Raw genomic sequence first — 21,441 nt, forward strand, 5'->3', positions numbered from 1 at the left:
GGGGGGTGTTAAAATGTATACTCAAAAACATTATTGTAAGTATAAATATATATACTTATATACATAGAGATACGTATACATATATTATATGTATACGTATCTCTATATATAAGTATATATATTTATATATTTTTCCCTTTTTCTCTTTTACTCAAAAAGGGTATTCCTGTCATTTCACATTTTGCGCATATTCCACTTGGAATACGCTGTATTTCTTTTTTTATTTTTTTGAAATTCTTTCTTTTTTTTTTCTTTTTTTTTATAAAATGTGCATTGGGGGTCCCCCCAATAGAGTCTCAAGCATTTGCTATTTTATAAAATACATGCCTTAGTGCATGTTTGCTACATTTATCCTTTTTTGCGTATTTTGTTCAAGTGTTGTGAGAGTGCCTTCGTGCAAAGTATTTGTGCTTGTATGCGTATTGTCTCTTTGTAGACATTTTCACATTATCTTCTTCTTGTATTTATAGTCATTTGAGCTTCTTCCAATGTGAGGAAGCGTGTAAATTCTTGTGTGTTTTACGGGTCTGGACATAGCAAGAACCAAGTCTTTAGCTTTGAAGGAGGTGGGTTTCTGCAACCTATTTTCTTCCATAGTTAATTCTTTTAATCATGACTGTAAGTAGTGTATAGTAACCAGTATCGGTCGGGCCCAAAGTAAGATATGTAATGTAACATATCATAGAGTAGCGTAAAAAATCGTAAATTTCACTAAAGAAATCTTTAAAAGTCTAAAAAATATGAAAAACAAAAAAAATCATAGAATACAATAACCAACTAATGCAATATGCTTTTTCATGCGGTGCAAGTCCCCTTAAAGCAATATTTGACAAAACCTACATTTTCAAGTCACATAACCTCTATAATGTCATGAATCTCACAGTATCGCCACATTGATTGATCAGCACGTAGGAGACGTCAAACGATTAATAAATCTAATCACCACAAATATAAACAGTTAAGACAAAATAATGATATATTTAAAAGAAAAAAGGTTTTCATAACTCATTATAAAAGTTAAAGTTACATTTTTTTAGTTACAGAATGTCATGGTAAGGGGAAAGGCATACAAGCTAGAGTTTAAAAACATATGTCTATATATAAAAGTCATCTTCAGTATCAAACTTCAACTTAATGATTTTCTTCGTTTATTGCATCATTCAGTGGCTTGAGATGATGATGGGGCATCTTCATCTTCTGAATCAAGGACCACCTCTAACAATTTTTATCCCACAAATGTTGCATGCAATTGTACTTTTCATTTATTATCTTCTATAAGACTAATAAGAAGCTAGACCCGAATATAAGAAGGAATGTGATGTGTACATAATTTTACGGTGGATATATATATATATATATATATATATATATATATATCCCTTTTCTCCATGAAATATTTATGCAAAAATCGAATACACTTAGTTTTTCCCGTTCAAACCTAGAGAGGAACCCATACCTTCAATCGAAAACGGAAAAAGACCGAAAAATATTCGTCAAACGATCGAAACCGAAGATGATCCTCCTTTCCTTCTCCTTCTCCTTCTCCTTCTTCTTCTTCTTTCCTTTTCCTTTCTTTCTTTCTTTTTTTCCCCTCTCTCCCACGAGTTTCCCTCTCTCCTCTCTCTCTCTAGAATACTGCTTCTAGAGGGAGAGAGAAACTCAACCCTTATAAAAGCTTCTCTAGATTTTTTTTCTACTTTATCTCTTTTTTTGTAGTATTTTATTTACGGGATCCTCTAGAGGGTGACGCCCCTCTAGAGTCTTAATATTGTGTGAACTTTCTCTCTTCTAACTAACTTTTCCTTATCTCTATTTTTTTTATCTCTAACAACCTTGAGATCTTTCTAAAGGGTGACGCTCCCTCTAGAATCCCCTCATAATAGGTAGAGTTTCACATATGTAGAACTCCACCATATCCAAAATAAAAATTTTGAACATTATTAATTATTATATTTTTATTAATTATTTATTATTAAATTATTAAATAATAAATTTTACGAATGTTCTAGAGGGTGTCCCCCCTTTGGGAGTCTTCTTAACATGGAATTTTACTCAAATTTAACCTTTGAATTGAATTTAAGGTTTTAAATTGGTTGGACTTGAAATTTGGATCTAAGATCCAAATCCATATCCAAAATCCATATGGAACCCAACCTGGACCAAATCCTAGTTAATATGGGTCTTGGATTGGGTCTAGATCCATATCAACTTGAACCAAATGGATCGGACGGATCCAATCCAGAAAATGATCAAATAGAGAAAGGTCATTTTAAAAAAAATGTGATTTTCGGGTCAACCATAGCCCGATTTCAGAAAAATGAAATATCAATGTTCTCAAAATTACAAGACGCATCTAATGATATACAACTTGATTTTCGCTTCCGAATTTCACCTGAATTTTGCTTGATTTAAAGGTCAAAAATAGAAAGTTTTACAAATCTTATTTGCCTTGTTTTGCTCCTGGCAATGGGTCCTGGGCCATGCCCAAGCCCAGCTTACGTCACCAAAAAATTGAAGATATTATCAACTTTACAAAATACTTAACCAAAATTATAGAATCTACACTGAAGGAGAAATACACGATATTACACACGAGCTTAAGTTCACGTTCACACGAGCAACTTGTCTTCAAGAGTCAATTCACCACAGCTCTAATACCATGTAATTAAATGAGAACAATCTCACAAACCGCCCAATAGGGTTTATGCACAAGAGGCAAGAAGATAACCCAATATGGGTTCAAACACCAAATGCCAATAATATTATTGCATGTGTTATGCACACAAAATGCATAACATGAAAAGGGGAAAAGACCCCATATTTATACAAGTAAATGGGAGTGAGAGACTCCTTTCTAGTCGTTGGGGAGCTCCCAGCAGCTAGAAATCTAGCCGTTGGGAGGCCCCAACGACTCTATTAGTCAAGGACTAAAAAGCCCTTGAGTATTACACTTATTACAAAACTAGATAAATAAAAAATAAAAGAAGTTCTGCCCCTAATGGGCAGATTCTATTACAAGGTCAAAAAGACTAAAATGCCTGTAGACCTATAACAATTACAAATAAGTATATATATAATGTACATATACATTATATATATTATATACATAGATATATATGATATAAACATATACACCAAGTACAATATCTTAACACGGAAAAGCATGTGAAATGAATGGCACAAAGCCACAAAGAGTAGGAAGTTCAAAGTATTCAATTCACAGAGCAACCTGAGTGAATATTCCCATGTACAAACAGAAATTCTAGATCAATCACCTTCAAAGACACAGGAATAACATCTCAAAACTATCCAGATGCCAAATTGATTTCTGAAGAGCATTAGCAGCTAAATCAAAACCATTAGAGCAAAGAACAACCCAACAAAACACATTACATCATAATAGGTCCCACCAGCACTCTCAGTTAAAAGTTAAAACCTACATGGACAGTCATGACAAGATTTTAAACAAGAATATCAAAACAAGCCTCCGTAAAGTGTCAAAGGTAAAAAAAACTAAATATAATTTTCAACTAAACAATGAAAGAAACATTCTTGGAAAATAAAATAGCTAAGTCATTCAATATTGAATAAATTTGGCAATTTGCTATAATGGATCGAAAAAATCATTTGCTGCAGATAAAATTAAGCAGAATCACAGAAAAAGATCAGTGCAACCTTGTGTTAAGCAAATCCTCCTCAATGTCTTTAATTCTTGCAACTTCTTCATCATCAGCCATTTTACTAGCATCCTGTTAAAAGAGAAGGAAAAGGCATCATAAGGAATACATGTGACTATGGTGACCCAAAACGTTGGAGTGTCACAAAGAAAAAAAGTGTGACGAGGGCAATCAATCTATAACCAGAGAAATTCAATCACCATGTCATCTAGTTTCCTCATTGAAGTAACTTTTTTACCTGAGATCTTTCAGAAACCAAAAGATTGTCCCTTCCTCTATCTTCTGCAAGTTTCGTATAGCAATATAATATCGTTAATAATAAGTCAGGAGAAATCATGAATGTGAATTCTGGTTTCTAGTAAAATAAGGAGAACATGGAGGTCTAATAGCACATGTTCAAAAAGCAAGAGATTGCAACCTGGAAAGTATTCTATTGTATGAATACTGGGAGTTGCATTACGCCTTTTGAGCTCCTCTTCATATAATCTCTTGTACATTCCAACCTACATAAGCACATTAGTGAAGTCATTATCAAAGCCACGTATAAAATTCCATCCTATAAATAGAAATTAACGCCACCCCCTGAACTCCAGCATGCTACCATTGAGATGAAAGTGGGATCTGGCCACCTTATTAAAAGTATAGTGCAAAACAGTATGATTGTAATGTCACAAGTTTCATACTTTCCATAACATTTATTATAGTTAATCGAATAGTTTATGCAAACTAAATTAATAGGAACATCATAAGTGTAGTACTTTACATAACCTGTCTTACAGTTAATCATGCATTTAGTGCAAACTGTGTTAATCATCATCATCCTCATAAGGGCTGCATATATAAAATTGTGTAAACCGCTAACCAGATGAATCAGGAAGGAACCACTAACACAACTCCAAACTGCTGACAAATGAATCCAAAATCTGTGGCCCCATACCCTCCCCAAAATCTTGGAGAATCCTCCATTCTATGCATAAAATCTTGCCCCCTCCCCAAGTTCTCAGTTCATCTAGTTTACATGAAAGTTTAAACTAAAATATCAAGTTCTTTAGCCTAGCTTATTTCTACTACAGACCTTGTTTCTATGTCACATGGGTGCGGGGGCGGCACTTTCAAAAACCTTGGGTGGGGGGGTGCGACAAATAAATATATATATATATATATATATATTATTTTTTAAAATTCCGCAGCCCATTTCATAGGGCAAATTTTAAAAAAAAAATCCAAAAATGGACTAAAATGATCCTGGGTGCGTTGACCGCACCCAGGGTCGGGTTGACCGCACCGGGTGCTGCACCCGCGTCGCGTCGACGTGGGTGCGGCACCTGTCTGGCCAAAACCCTGTGTCATAGCCTTGTTTGTATATCTGACATTTCAAGTACAATAACACAAACAGCCTGTATGCATTTGTAAGTAAAAGGGAGAGATTACAATGATCTGGAACTTGGGGCCAAGCTCTTTGCTGATGATGCCTACAGAGTTTGGAACCTACAAAAGGCTCAAGCCTTGACCATTATCCAGTCATATTCCAAACAAATTATGGTCTCAAAGAAAATCAAGAATTAGGTGGACGGAAATGGAGAAAACACACAGGGACTGAACCTGTGACAGCTTATGCAGAGGAAAATTTAATTGACAACCAAAAAATCTTTTAGTGTTAAATATTGCATGGATATGTATACATCTTAACTCCTTCGATAAGCTTAATTAAGTTGAACTGAGCTCACATGAGAAATCAGGCCTAGCCCTTTTACTAATATAAGCTTACCCAGGCTTCCCAACTTGTTCAGCAAAAGATAAGCAATCAACCCTAAGCTTATTGCACAGCTCATCATGCACCTTAGTGATGCCACAACATTGGAAATGATGGTGATGAATTTGTGAGAGATAACTATGAAAAAAAAAACAAAGCTTATGATAGGGGCCCTACTGGAAGGTTCCAGAAGAGATCCATTCTAGACTTAACCCTCACTCAAAATCAAGCATTCATGCTTTCCATCACTTAACATCTTCAAAGATTCTAGGCAGCTATTTTTCAAAAGTTGGGTAGCCAAAGAAAAAACAAAGCACCATGTTGTCAAGGTAATTACTTACAGAGGTGTGTAGTGATTCTATCATGCAGCCCTGTTCTTCAGTCCGACTTAACACTATAGCAACTTTGGAAGCTGCCTCATCCACATGATTCTTCATCTCCATCTCAAGCACCTCCTACAAACCAACATGAACAAACAAGTAACGCTATGCTGCAATCACTTGTATAAAGTAAGAACGTAAAAACATAAAATTGTCATAAACTAACATCATGCAGCATAACACCTAATGATAAGATCCCTAGTTTATGATGTATACATGACTGATCATAATCTAATCATCAGAATACCACATTCACATGTATTAGATTGCTACAGTTTGAACTGACATTTTTTTTAAATAAAGCTTAACCTTAAACTCTGCTTCCCTTTGATCTTTTTGGTGCTCCAGAGAGTGAACCAAGCTACGAAGACGAACATTCTGCTCTACTAATTCATTTATATCCTTAAACGTTAGCTGCAGCAAGAACAGCTCATATTTCATAAATTGGTGAAATGAAAATTATAAGCTCGATCCAAAGCATCAAGGACTACTCACAAGATGCACTGAACTATCAGTCTCAATCTCAATCCCTGATGAATCATCCCGAGGTCCAAACCTGTTGTTTGGGGAGACACTGTTGGCCACACCACAGCGAAATTGTATGTCTTGGCATTCTTTAAGAAGAACAGTGACCTAAAGAGAGACCAAAAGGAATAACATTGCATCTGATTGTTGTAGATACACAGAAGAATGACAGACTTGCCAAAGCAAGTACCAAGCATAACTTTTTGAATAAAAATTTGATTAAGAGCCATAAGAACAAAATTATTGAAAACAAATTTCACACATATAGGCCTACAAAAAAATCATAGAAATACAATACAACTACCCTTACCTGGTTTTCAAGCTCCCTTATCTCTGTGTCAGCAATCCCTAGATCTCTCTCACGCCGCCTCAGTTCAACCTGAAAATATTTTATATCAACAACAAAGATAAACCACAATACTACTACCTACATATATAGAAGAAAACTGCTCCACAAACAAAAATAAAAGGATAAATCTTTTGCTGGTAGACACCATCTACAAGTGCTTGACAGTATAATCAGACAGAAATTCCAACAACCAGAGAAAGACTGTTGACTGCACACCTGATCCAATAACCATCTTGATGGCCATTGGTATCAGCACCATCAAACAGGACATCGTGCTACAAGTTTTCCATCACAGAAATTCTAAATATTGGGAGAATGGAGACATGCTTCCAGATGGTACTTATGTCCCCGCAGCCTGCTGCCACATCATAGCCTAAAAGTGGAAGACTAATATACCACAGAAATGTCCTACATTTGTACATGAATAAATACATACATAGATACATTTATGAAACTCAAAACATGTTTCAAATTTATATGTCATCATGAGTTCCATATTTGGGCCCATGAAGGCCTTCTACTGCTAGGTTAGAACCATTAAGTTATCAACTACAGACAGAAAATCATGGGGTCAAGCAAGAAGTAGTTGTATAGTCATGAACAGAACCAAACAATAATCTGACCAGGCACATTTACATCACTAAATTGCTCGATCACATGCAGATATATATATATATATAATAGTCAACTATATCGTTCAAGGCAATTTCTCTCTGAGGATTTTTCTCAGAGATTTATTTCAATAAATGATTTGTTGTGGGAAAATTTCAGAAGTTCAAAAACATAAAAAAAATATAAATCATAATAGAAAAGAAAAGCAAATAATAAGTCTTGCATTAATTTCTTAAAAAAATTCTACAAGGTTTTAAAATATAAAAGAAAAAAATAGAAAAATAGGCTTAAAATATTAAAAAAAAACAAAAATATCACTTAAATATTGTGATATTATCACGAGACTTGGGATTCTGGTGATGTTTTGAAATAGCACCATATATTGATGAAAATTTAAGCTTACCCTACATTACTGACATCATCACTATATTTTCAAAATATTGGCTATATCAGAGGCAATGATACATATGAAACACTTTATGATCGTCTGCAACATGTGTGCACAAGCACACATGCATGTGTATACAAAATACACAACGTACACGTGCATATCCAACCACATGCACAAACAATCCATGCAAACTCCACACATGCATAAATAAATGCATGTGCGCACAAAATACACAAAGTACACGTGCATATCCAACCGCATGCACAAACAATCCATGCAAACTCCACACATGCATGCACACAAAATGATCACAGATATGTGCATATAAAAACTCATGCATGCACACAGAATTCACAACGCATGAAAGCATGCACAGGAACACCAACACATTTACAAAACCAAAAGGATGAATAACTAACATTTGTTATTTTTTACAAGTTGAGACTAGAAAGGCTCATAAGATAAGATTTCTCTGGTTCATCGGTTTTAAAATTGACTTGTTTAATGTTAACTGACAGTGACAACCATGTTTTTCTGTATATGTGCAAAAGCTATGTCACACACATGGGTGTGGGGGTGTGGTGGATGTGATCAGACAATTTCAAAAAACATGGGTGTGTGGAGGTGTGGCCATATATATATGAGAAAATATATGGCAGTTGTGTACCATGATACCTTACGGTGGTACACACTTGTTTGCACAGATCTAGCCACCAAATGGTAAATCCTATGTTACCTAGGTACAGATACGAGTACGAGTACGGATAAAGAGGGTATGACACGGAAATTCCAAAAAAATGTAAGTACAAGGTCACTGCCATATATATATATCACATAAATACAAAATAAACTGAATATAATCTACATATATATGCTATATCTAAAATATATATTATATACTGAAAATATATTTATAAATTATAAATTGAATACAATCTTGTATGTACGGACGGTAAAATGGTGTGTCCAGGTGTCGAAGCGTGTCAACACCGGTACGGAGGGGCAAAATGCATTGTCCATGTGACATAGGGTAAATCTAACCATACGATGTGTTTAGCATGATTTATTTAGTATATTAGAAGGTTTTATCATGTTAAATAGATCATAGGATTCAATTTTTGAGATGGTAAAAAATCAACAGCTCACAATTCATGAAAATAAGAGTCATTTAAAAATGATATAAAACATCATATTTGAGTCAACCTCCACATGAAAATAATAAATAGTATACGATAAGCATGGTCCAATGACTAGATTTTGCTTTTGGAGCTTACATCTATGTAAATCAAGCATGTACCACCGTAAGCTATGGTGGTACAGTACCGCCATAGAAGCACCACATATATATACAGCCACCAAAATAAGAGAACTAGAGTGTGAACCAAGATTCTCATGGCTTTTTTGTTTCTTTTCTTAAATCTGACCATACAGATGGAATCTACATGCTTGGTTTTAAAGGGACCAGCTCCTGAATCATCCTATTATGATGCATAAGCAGAATTTTTAAGGCATGAAAATCGACGTCTCAGAATTTTCACAAATATTCAAGCATCCAAAAATCATGAATTTTCTGTTGAAAAAGCTTGATCCAACAGTCGATTCATACAAATAGACCATGCAAAATGCATCTAAAGCATCAGAATTGCAAAAAAAAGTATTGGAAATGTCTAGTTCACACTCTAGCTCTCATATTTCCAGTTCTCATACTCTAGCAACCCTATACATACATACATATATATAGTCATCAGAATCTTTCTCGACAAGGTTTTTCTCAGAAGCCTTTTTTTAAAGTAGTTTTTCTCAGAAAAACCTCGGGAAAATATCAAAAAAATTAAATTTTAAATAAATATAATGAATAATAAAAAAGATAATAAATAATAGGTTTTATAGTATTTTTCTAGCAACAACAACGACTACGCCTTCATCCCAAAACAATTGGGGTCGGCGATATGAACCAAAAAAGAAAATCATTTTGGGTCTTCCACATGAATTTTTCTAGCAAAATATAAAGAAATAAAAAAAGATAGTTAAAACATATAAAAAAATGTCTTTTAAAAATCTCAGCAATATCTTGGGAAAATATCGAGATAATATCATGATATTTGTTTACTCTGGCGATATTTCGAAAATCTCAAAAAATATTGGTTGACCTTGAAATACCAATAATATTGTAATGATATTTTCAAAATATCGGCAATATCCGTGACTATGATACACACACACACACACACACACACACACATATATATATATATATATGTGTGTGTGTGTGTGTGTGCGTGTGGAAGAGGGGTCATCCAACCAAAGGAAGGTGCAAACCGGCCAAACCACTTTCGAAAATAGATTTTAAGTGTTTTTTGGCAAATATGATTGTATGGATGCGATCTCCATGGTCAAAACCTAAGAACCGGCTCTTGTAGCAAAATTTTTTGATGTGTACATAGGATTTTATAAAGTGTTAAAAATCAAAGGTTTAAATTTTTTTTAAGTTTTCTAGATCATAAAAATCCAATCTATGCATCAAAAAAGTTCGTAATAAGAGTCAGTTCTTAGGTTTTTTATCATGAAGATCACATCCGTGTGGTCGGATTTAACAAACAATGTTGTTAAATATTATTTTAAAAGTGGTTTGGACGGTTTGTACCTTCCTTTGGTTGAACAGCCCCCTTTCCTTATACATATGCATATAATGTAGATGAAACTGAACTTAGTTACGCCTACTTTCCAACATAAATGAACCTGGATGTGTTAGACACACCGACCACTACGGAGTTTGTGTCCAAGTGTCACACCCCCACCGACAGGGATGCAACACGGGTGCATTACCCTTTTAGAAGTCTCCATGTTATATAGCGCGAAAGATACTAGGAAAACAGTTTAGCAAGATCCTACCAAATGGTGTACATGGACCCTGATGCAATATGTTTCCAACACAAGGTATTGATGGGCACTAAGCATGCACGCAACAAAACTATGATAGAACAATAATGGTATACCTTTAGCTCTCTAACACTATTCTCAAGAATAGCCTTCTCAGAGAGTGACGTTTGCAATTTTTGTTCGAACAGATTATATGCATCCACCATTTTTTCATGCTCCGCTGAGAAAACAAAACAAAATCGAGCAATATTTTTAAAATTATGAGAAGGGGCACACAACTCCAATTACTACACGAAAATTCCAAAGATACAATATTTTGCATCTGTACACAAACAATCAAAAGATGCAAAATATAAGGGTGTGTTTGATGCTCGGGGGAAGTTCCCCTGGGGAAAAAGTCATGATGGGGACCTCATCTCATTTTTTGGGTGAAACTCACAATTTTTCCCCCATATTTTTGGGGTGAAACTCCCCCCACACCAAAACGGCAGAAAAGAAGGGGGAGCTTCCTCCGTGTTTGAAGGGGGAGTGTGGGCCCCACTGAAAGGGGGGGAAGTTCGCCCAGCGTAACCCACCCCCCCCCCCTTGGTGATTTTCAAACATGCCATAAGTATCAACACAAGAGAAGAAACTGACTATGATAACAAATAGTCATGTAAAACTCATAAAATGCTCCAAAAACATGTATTAGACGTGATCAAAATGGGACAGCATAAGTATAAATGTCAAATACAAATAATAGAGATTAAAACCCTTAGCAACATCCACATTTAGTTTTCCATCATGACAGAATACAAATACAATACAGCAAGATGAACACAACAAAAGACATGTTTTCTATTCCACCAGCTGTATTTTCCAAGCAATATAAAGTCAATGTAGCAAGCCAGATGAAAACAATTGAAAGATGAGACATCCTATTCCACCAGCTATACATACATATATGCATATGCTCTTGCTGTCCAATGCATAAAGTTCCAAACAAGACTATTCCCATCTAAAGCAAGAAAGAAAAGGACAACCGCAGCTCCTGTGCAGACTTAACCAGATCCACAAACTTCATTACAATCATTGGTGCATAGCTACAAGAAGATTCTAGGCTCTCTTTACATAAAACATTTTATTGAATCAATTATTGGAGTCCACCAAATTGTCATCTTTCATTGATCCCTAAATCCTCCAATAGGTCCAAGCCTACAGATTATGCAGCTAATAATATAATTGAGCTGCTTATAACACGATTTTCCTGCAACGGCATGTTGACCATTTTCCTACGCTTACTTTGATACAACAAGCATCACATTAGCTCCTTTCCCAAACTGTGTTAAATATTGAAAGACCTCTCCAACCAAGAAGGAACAGAGACAGTGAAAAACATTCTATCTGTAAAGCCGGCACCCAACCTCCACCACCAGTCCAACAAAAACAAATAAATAACCTGGTTTGTTAAACCAGGTAGTTTCAACCCAAAATTTCACCTAGCTAGTAGAAAAGAACTGCAACAGCAAAGTGATTCAACCATAGGATAAAGGTTCCTGACCCCATGAAACATCTCTGGTTTTCTTCCTTTTCAAAATAAGTGTGGTGTCAACATGCCCCGCGGTTCACCTATGAACACCTACAGCAGAAACTGTCAAAATCGCCTGGATCGTACCTATACGAGAGAGAAAAAGAGAGCACTTAAAAGTTTCACTACACATAGAAATCCATCATGAGATGGTTTCTGCAGACCTCAAGTTTACCACACACAAAGCAATACTTTGTTAATATGCTAGAAACATTTTCTCCAAAAAAATAGTGCCAAGAATTCCTAAATTTTACGCAAAAGAGACCACTCTGATAGTTTAACTTTAACCTGTGGTGCCACTATAATGAACTTCCACGGTCTATCAGCACCAAGAACAGCACATAGTACAAGAAAACCGTGCAATATTTGTGAAAGTATCTCCAACAAGATACTACGAACAATATTACAATACTCTTGGAAATAAATGCGTATACAAACGCCCAACAAGAACACTTGACACTTGTGCACACAATGCACAACACAAACTCACAAATGCACAAATACGAACCCAATAGTCATAAGTTCCACTAACACAAGCTTGGGCTATAATCCCAAGTGAATTTAAAAACAAATTATTTTTGTTGTAGATGGTATGGCAGGCTGCACTGTTACGAAGAAAATTTTCAGACTGTGTATGCTCGGTTTGTACTCAAACAAGGGTCAAACAATACATCAAGATTTTCTAATATGTATAGTCCTTGCGTTCGATTGAATCAGAAACAAAAGATCCACTTAGCATGCAAATTGCAGAATTTGTTTCCTTGTATTAAACTAGCCATCTGCATGCTAAAGAATGAATTCTTTTCATATGCCTTTACTTGACATAATATGCTGAATTAAAGTAATATCGCAAGGCTGCATCTTATGCATGTGTGTACATTAAATTGATGGGTTTGGCAAGTGCACCATTGCATGATTGTTCACTTGTTTTGAGAAGATTCATGAATAGAGGCATATAATTGGCATGATTATGTGATCACATGCATATGAAGTTTGTCGCATACATAACTCAAAAGTTTGCATACATGAATGTGCATCGAGAAGCATGTGAAGTGAATGCGTAATGGCATGTTAATTCTGGTTTTTGCATATGGATGCATTAATGATCAAATTGGATCATCCTGGGTTGTGTGAGCCTTGAGCAGGTGTTACTCTTTGTTTTAATTGTTCTATGCATTGCAAAAAAAATTAAATGTGATATTATGGTTTTACTGCACTGTTCTCTGTTGTCACGGGTTGTGGTCCCGTGAAGAGCTTGACATGCTTATTTGCAAGCTTATGTTATTAATTTCTTTGCATGTTGATTTGTAAATGTAAAAGAGATAAATTAATAACAAGATAAAAAGAAATAAAGAATAGTGTAATTTATGTTCTCCTTGATGTCTCTTCTTTATTGTGGGAATCTTGGAAATTGTGGTTTGGGGAAAACTGTGAAGATACAAAAACGTTGTGTGCGTTGTTGTTGCCCCTAAACCCGATATTGAGGTTTTTCTCTTTGTCACGGTTTTAGGGAGAGTCCGCGACTTTGCCTGGGAGTGGTGTGTTTGATACAGCTGTTGTTGTTTTGGTATACCAAGAAAGTGACGTCAGTGGATGTTGTTTTCCCTGGTGTCCCCGACATTGGATGTTGTTTTCCAATGTTCCGATGGATGGTGTTGTTTCCTGATATCGGTTGAGGGTTAAGTTTGGAACCCGGTAATAAAATACAAATTGTGTGCTAAGTTACCCAGAGAACTCTACTTGACCTGGGAGACTGTACTCGTATGGTGTATCCGCAGGCAATGGTAATTAAAAAAGATGAACTTTAAGTTGTGTGCATTTAACAGGACATGCATATGGAAAGAGGGAAGCTTAAATGAAAGATAATAAAGGGTTCATGCATTGCACATAAATCATGCATATTACTGCTATACATTAGATCATGCATGTTTACTTGTTCCCTTGGTTGTTATATGTTGATCAATGTATGATGTTGTTCTCTCTTGCATTTAAATGCTCTTATTGATTAAATTATGATTCATGTTACTTACTTTGTGTTCCCTTATGCTCAATGTTTATTTTATTTTTGCATGAATAGTTAATTGTCTTATAAATTGGTTATAATTGTATCCCTTTAAAATATTACATGGATCTTATTTATGTTCTTTATTCTTATTTGATTCACTAGAGGGACCTGTACGCAAAATTCTTTGGATTCTGACACCCTACTTTATTGGTTTTTCGCAGGGCCGGGTGATCAATAAAGTAGACTCACTTCTGAGAGGATACGAGAGCCACATTTGTTTCAGACTGCTTCATATACGAACAGAGTGACTCTACTTTTGTTTCTTTTAGTTCTTATTTCGTGCAGATGTTATTTCACTTTTGACTTGAGTATGAGACTCTTATTGATTCATTAATAAAAGAGTTTAGTTGGTTGGTTATAGAGGATAAATGTAAGTTTGTTTGTGGTGTGTGGTTATCCAACTGAAATTGGAACTGTAAGGACCCCGAGTCTCTAGGAAGTTTTCCGCAACTCTTAGAAAAAAAATCTGCATTTTTCAAAGGGTATGAGTTGGGGTCGTTACAATCACAAAAGCACCTCACATTTTTTGCTCTACCTACCATCAAGTCTCTCTCAGCTTCTACTCCATATGATTATGCAACATGACTAAAATTGAACCGCAATGTAGAGGAAAGTAGAATCAAGAAGCGGTGTAAGAAACAAGGAGTTTATAGGTACACAAAAGTGGGAATCAAGGAGTGACTCGGAAGCATCTGGAAGTGAATTATAACATTTTTTTCAGATACATAAACGACAAGAGTCCAAGCTGTTATACTATATGATACTACCATTTTTTTAAGATTTACTAACTAATTTTTTCTTGATTTTAAAAACAAACATATGTTCATAAAATATTTTGTGTTTAAAATAAATTTCTTATTTTTTTACTTTAAAATTATAAAATTAGTTCATGATACATAATATCAAATACAAAAAAGGAACTGGTTTGAACATATCTAAGCAGGAAATCATTTTTTATTAGTCGCGTAATAGCTATTAAGCAGCGAATAGTAGACGAAGATTCGCATGACTAATGAATTCTATAAAAGAGTACAAGACGATATAAATGTTTTTATAATGAGGAAAGTTTTGAACAGACTGCCTTGACTTTTTCTAAATTGATTGCCTAAAATACCTTTGTTTAATAAAAATGGAAAATTTTGCAATTTAATGGAATTGTAAAGGAGTTATCACCATTTAAGACTTATTCTTCAATCTGATAAATATAGGTCAACTGTGGTGTGGTTCTTATAGGAATCAAATTTCATCAACTACGTACATGTGTTGTTCTTTAGTGAAAGTTCAATTCTCACACTGAAAATCTAGTGTCCATGGAAGACTGCTTCTGAGTTCATGAGAACCCTTAGCTTTGAGCTTATGTAGTGGTGTTTGAGGAAACAAGCTTCCTAAGGTATGTAAAAGTTTCTAGTAACCATGATACAAACTCATTCTAGGACATGCATTAACCAACTTAAACAGCATTCGCTTTATCCACAAAGGTAACTCATTAGTTTTGTTGAATGTTTAAAACGGGTATGCTACTTTTTATAATAAATCTCATTTTTTTATAACTGCCATTACATGTACCAAAGTGTATGTGAACTTGTCTGAATTGACATCAAATTCAGTCAACATTGCATCGGTCTGAATGCCGCTGGCTCTCTATCAGCCTTATCCTTCTAAAAGTTCCTTCACAAATCAAAAACACCACGGTATATGTATCTTCTCATACCGTGTCAATACCACCTCAATGACATTTACTTTATCCATACAGGAAAACTTAATCTTTATTTAATATATCAAATCTAAGCTTACTTTCATAGTAAGACTAAGCAAGTTCTTTTCCACATGCATATTAAATAATATGCACTACATCTAACTTCTATTTCATCTGTGTAGGTTGTTTCCCAAAGCATTATTTGTATGTATTTTCTGATTTCTCTAGTAGAGAATGCATTTGTATATGTTATTAAATACACCAAAAAAGTGCGCAATTATTTACAGTTCCATGCACGCCCCAAGTTTTTGTACAATTACTATGTATTTGCTAGAATATTCTTTATTTTAATGACTTCCAGGTGTTAACAGTAAGCATACTTTTTTTTGTGATGTTTTTAGCACACATACAATAATATTAAGATAAGAACACCGCACACAGAAACTCACCACCTTACACCCAAACCATCTGAAATAATCCAATTAAAGGAACTCTCAGACCTAGAGCACAATTCAGAAACCGATGACAGTCTGAACCAAAGTTGAATAAGTTTGGTTCTTCATTGGTCACACATCCTATCAATTAGAAGTCTAATAGCACAATTTATAATATAAAATATCGATATTTTGAAAATATCTTGATATTTTACATTTAATATCGCTTTTCCATTTTACAGCGATAATATCACGATATTTTTAAAATATCGGTGGTATCTGTGACTATGGTCAATACATATCTGTATATGTCTATGTGTATATATATCTATACACACCTATATATATATGCACGAGAAAGTGGCAGCTGTTAACGACTTTTCTAGCTAACACCCCAGCTAACCGGGTTTTGAAGGGCTTTGCCATGTTTTCTTTAAATCTACCTACACGGATGTGTTTGACATGGTCAATTTGCTAGGAAACCTTGGATCATGATTTTTTTGATATAAAACAAGATTTTTTAGATTACAAGTGATGCAAATGACAAGCTGATTTGTTATGTACTACATATCAACTTTTTGAATGGCTGCGTTGGTATCCATGCCAAATCCCAGTTTTCATCATCAGGAAGAAAAAGGGCTTAAAAGACATGATAGAAAGAAAGCCACAAAATAAACAAAATAAATGAATATTCATATTGTTTTATACTCTTCAGCACTGTACAGATTGGACTTCCTTCATCCACCATAAGCATATATGTGCAACCCTTGCAAAACTAACAAATTCCTGATGGATGGAAATGCAAATGCATAGACCCTAGATGTCAATAATGGGCTTTTGAAGGTTAAGGCATCATTATCACTTTAAGAGAGAATGATAAGCCCATCCCAATGAAATGGTTCCCACCCTTAAAATTTATATCTTTATCCTTATCACATGACGCTACCTGCAGCTCCTCACTATTGAAAAGGATCATGATCCATGAATTTGAGAGGCCAACAAAACACACAGTAGGGGAAATGAGCCAGCCTGCACTACCGGTAAAGGAAATGTTGGAAATTAGATCACCAGACTTTTTCTTAAAAATAAGAAACAGGTGCATCTTCTCGAGAACCCTAAGGCTTTCTCGCTTACACAACAAATGTCCTATGCAACAATTATGACCTAGCTTCGTTTTTCTGTGGCCCCATTAAACATCTATACACCAAGCAAATTAATACACGAACAAGCTAAAGGGAAGCTGTCATCTTTACAACAACAAACAACAACTACGCCCTCATCGCAAAACAATTGGGGTCGGCGATATGAACCAAAAAAGAAAATCATTCTGGGTCTTCCACATGAATCCTTCTCCTCCGATCATTTTTATCCAATGTCATGTCCTCGGTGAGGTTCAAAGCATTCATATCCTTTCCTATCATCTCCATCCAAGTCTTCTTAGGCCTACCCCGACCTTTTTAACTAATATATTTTCTCATTTCTCCATCCTTCAAACTGGAGCATCATTAGGCCTTCGCCGAATATGTCCAATACACCGTAAATGATTCTCTCTCATCTTATTTTCAATGGATGCAACGCCTACCTTCTTACATATATCCTCCTTTCGAATCTTATCTTTTATTGTATTTCCACACATCCATCTAAGCATATGCATCCCAGCTACACTCATTTTGTGAATATGATGTCTCTTGGCAGCCCAACATTCCATACCATATAGTAAAGCGGGCCCAATTGCCATCCTATAAAACTTTCCCTTCAACCGCAGTGGCATTCTACGATCGCACAACACTCCAGTTGCACTTTTTCATTTCATTCACCCAACCTTTATCCTATGATTTACATCTCCATCAATATCTCCATACTTTTGAATGATAGATCTCAAATATTTGAAACAGTCATCCACCGGGATTTCTTGCTCACCAAGCTTCACTACACTCTCATCACTACTTCGTTGCTTACTAAACCGACATTCCATATATTCTGTCTTACTCTTACTCAACTTAAAACCTCTTGCTTCCAATGTTTGTCTCCATAATTCTAACTTAGCATTAACCCCAGCTCTAGAATCATCAATCAAAACAATATCATCAGCAAACAACATACAGCACGACACATTTTCTTGAATTGGTCTCGTAAGTCCATCCATCACTATAGCAAATAGGAAAGGGCTTAATCCAGATCCTTGATGTAACCCAACCGTTATAGGAAAATTGGTTGTCACCCCTACACAAGTGCGGACATTGGTTACTACTCCTTCATACATATCTTTAATTATACTAATGTACTTGAGAGAAACACCTTTATTCATCATTGTCCACCAGAGAACATCCCTAGGTACTCTATCGTATGCCTTCTCCAAATCAATAAAAACCATATGCAAATCTTTGTTCATCTCTCTATATCTCTCAATAAGTTGTCTAAGAAGATGTATAGCTTCCATAGTTGATCTTCCAGGCATAAAACCAAATTGATTCTCTGATATCATGACAACCTTCCTCAACCTAAACTCAATCACCCTCTCCCAAAGTTTCATAGTATGACTCATGAGTTTTATACCACGATAGTTTGTGTAATCTTGTATATCACCCTTATTCTTATATAGAGGCACCAAAGTACTCTTCCTCCACTCATTAGGCATCTTATTTGTCCGCCAAATCTTGTTAAAAAGATTTATCAACCATTCTAAACCTTTCTCTCCCAAGTACCTCCAAGCCTCGATAGGTATACCATCTGGGCCAACTGCCCTTCTTGATTTCATTTTCTTCAATGCCTCTGCAATTTCTTTTTTTTTTAAATCTTGCGCATGAAATCACGATTCATCTCATGAAAATGAATGGAGAAGTCTCCAAGATCTTAAGCATGACTTTCATTAAATAGCTTATCAAAATAATCTTTTCATCTCTCCTTAATCTCCTCATCTTTGACTAAAACCCTTTGTGTTTCATCTTTGATACATCTAACCATACCCAGATCCCTCGATTTCCTATCTCTCATCTTTGCAATCCTATAAATATCCTTCTCGCCCTCTTTGATATCCAACTTGTCATAAACCTCCTTATATACCTTATCTCTCGCATTCCGAACTACTTTTTTAGCTTCCTTTTTTACTATCATATACTTCAACAAATTCTCATTATTACGACTCTTATTTAGATTTCTATAACACTCTCTTTTAACCTTAATAGCTAATTTGACATCCTCGTTCCACCATGATGTATCCTTACCTAGTGGTGCACCGCCTTTAGACTCACCCAATACCTCCTTAGCCACCTTTCTCATGCCACCCGCTATCTTATTCCACATTGATTCCGAATCCTCCTCGAGACACCAATCAGCTTCCTTAACTACCTGCTCTACAAACATTCCTTGTTTATGTCCTTTCAGTGCCCACCACTTAATTCTAGGATCTATCCTATGTCTATCTCTTTTGCGGCATTGTCTAATTCTAAGATCTAAAATTAAGACTCTATGTTTTGTAGCTACACTTTCTCCCGATATTACCTTACAATCGATGCAACAACCCCAATCTCTCTTTCTAAGTAGGAAAAAATCTATTTGACTCGTATTAACCCCACTTTTAAATGTTACTAGGTGAGACTCCCTCTTCCTAAACCAAGTCTTTGCTAAGATCGTATCATAGGACAAACCAAAATCTAAAATCCTTTCTCCACTTTCGTTTCTTTCTCCTATATCATAGCCTCCATGGATACTCTCAAATCCATCCCTACTAATGCCTACATGCCCATTAAGGTCACCGCCGATGAAAAGTCTTTCTCCATAAGATATCCCTTGTACTACTACATCTAAATCTTCCCAAAATTGACGCTTAATGGAATCATCTAAACCTACTTGAGGTGCATAAACACTAATAATATTAATAATATCCGTACCTAATACTAACTTAATAAGTAAAATCATATCACCCTTCCTATCTTTTTGTTCTGGGTTGCGGTCTGGTCAGTAGACCTGGCAACGCCATGACAAGCCTGTCGTGCACGCAGGGGCTCAGCCAAGACTCGGTTGGGCAAGTGCCTCACCAAAAAAAACACATTCAGTTTTGGCATGAATAATTCCAGAATTTTTCTATTGGAATTAGACTTGGTTACATGACTAATAGTTTGCACAAGTTTAGACTAGTTATGTTATGCTTAATCAAAGTATTATTGCATAGTTGTCACATGTACATGTGCCTACTTATGTTTAGACTAGTTATGTTATGCTTAATCAAAGTATTATTGCATAGTTGTCTCATGTACATGTGTCTACAACAACAACAACTACGCCTTCATCCCAAAACAATTGGGGTCGGCGATATGAACCAACAAAGAAAATCATTATGGGTCTTCCACATGAATCTTTCTCCTCCATTCATTTCTATCCAATGCCATGTCCTCGGTGAGGTTCAAAGCATTCATATCCTTTCTTATCACCTCCATCCATGTCTTCCTAGGCCTACCCCAACCTCTTTTAACTAATATATTTTCCCATTTCTCCATCCTTCTAACCGGAGCATCATTAGGCCTTCGTCGAATATGTCCAAACCACCGTAAACGACTCTCTCTCATCTTATTTTCAATGGGTGCAACGCCTACCTTCTTACGTATCTCCTCGTTCTGAATCTTATCTTTTATTGTATTTCCACACATCCATCTCAGCATACGCATCTCAGCTACACTCATTTTTTGAATATGATGTCTCTTGGCAGCCCAAGATTCTGTACTATATAGTAAAGCGGGCCTAATGGTCGTCCTATAAAACATTCCCTTCAATCGCAATGACATTCTACGATCACACAACACTCTAGTTGCACTCTTCCATTTCATCCACCCAACCTTTATCCTATGATTTACATCTCCATCAATTTCTCCATACTTTTGAATGATAGATCTCAAATATTTGAAACAATCATCCACCGGTATTTCGTGCTCTCCAAGCTTCACTACACTCCCATCACTACTTCGTTGCTTACTAAATCGACATTCCATGTATTCTGTCTTACTCTTACTCAACTTAAAACCTCTTGCTTCCAATGTTTATCTCCATAATTCTAACTTAACATTAACCTCAGCTCTAGACTCATCAATCAAAACAAACAACATACACCATGGCACA

At 35.5% G+C, this 21,441-nt stretch overlaps 1 protein-coding gene across 5 annotated transcripts in view; it reads right to left on the reverse strand.

The window, feature by feature from the left end:
- Positions 1-21,441, reverse strand: part of NUA (nuclear pore anchor) — a 165,799-nt gene that overhangs the window by 106,256 nt on the left and 38,102 nt on the right. For all 5 annotated transcript variants that reach the window (XM_089995210.1, XM_089995219.1, XM_089995206.1 and 2 more), the window contains exons 13-20: positions 10,684-10,787; positions 6,646-6,714; positions 6,306-6,443; positions 6,120-6,224; positions 5,772-5,885; positions 4,096-4,180; positions 3,916-3,959; positions 3,676-3,749 (exon numbers count right to left, since the gene is read on the reverse strand). In XM_089995210.1, coding sequence (XP_089851336.1) covers positions 3,676-3,749; positions 3,916-3,959; positions 4,096-4,180; positions 5,772-5,885; positions 6,120-6,224; positions 6,306-6,443; positions 6,646-6,714; positions 10,684-10,787 — 733 coding nt within the window. The remainder of the gene's footprint in view (positions 1-3,675; positions 3,750-3,915; positions 3,960-4,095; positions 4,181-5,771; positions 5,886-6,119; positions 6,225-6,305; positions 6,444-6,645; positions 6,715-10,683; positions 10,788-21,441) is intronic.

This window comes from Nuphar pumila, chromosome 2 (genome assembly GCF_984573655.1).
Source record: "Nuphar pumila chromosome 2, dmNupPumi1.hap1.1, whole genome shotgun sequence".
Taxonomy (NCBI): Eukaryota; Viridiplantae; Streptophyta; class Magnoliopsida; order Nymphaeales; family Nymphaeaceae; genus Nuphar; species Nuphar pumila.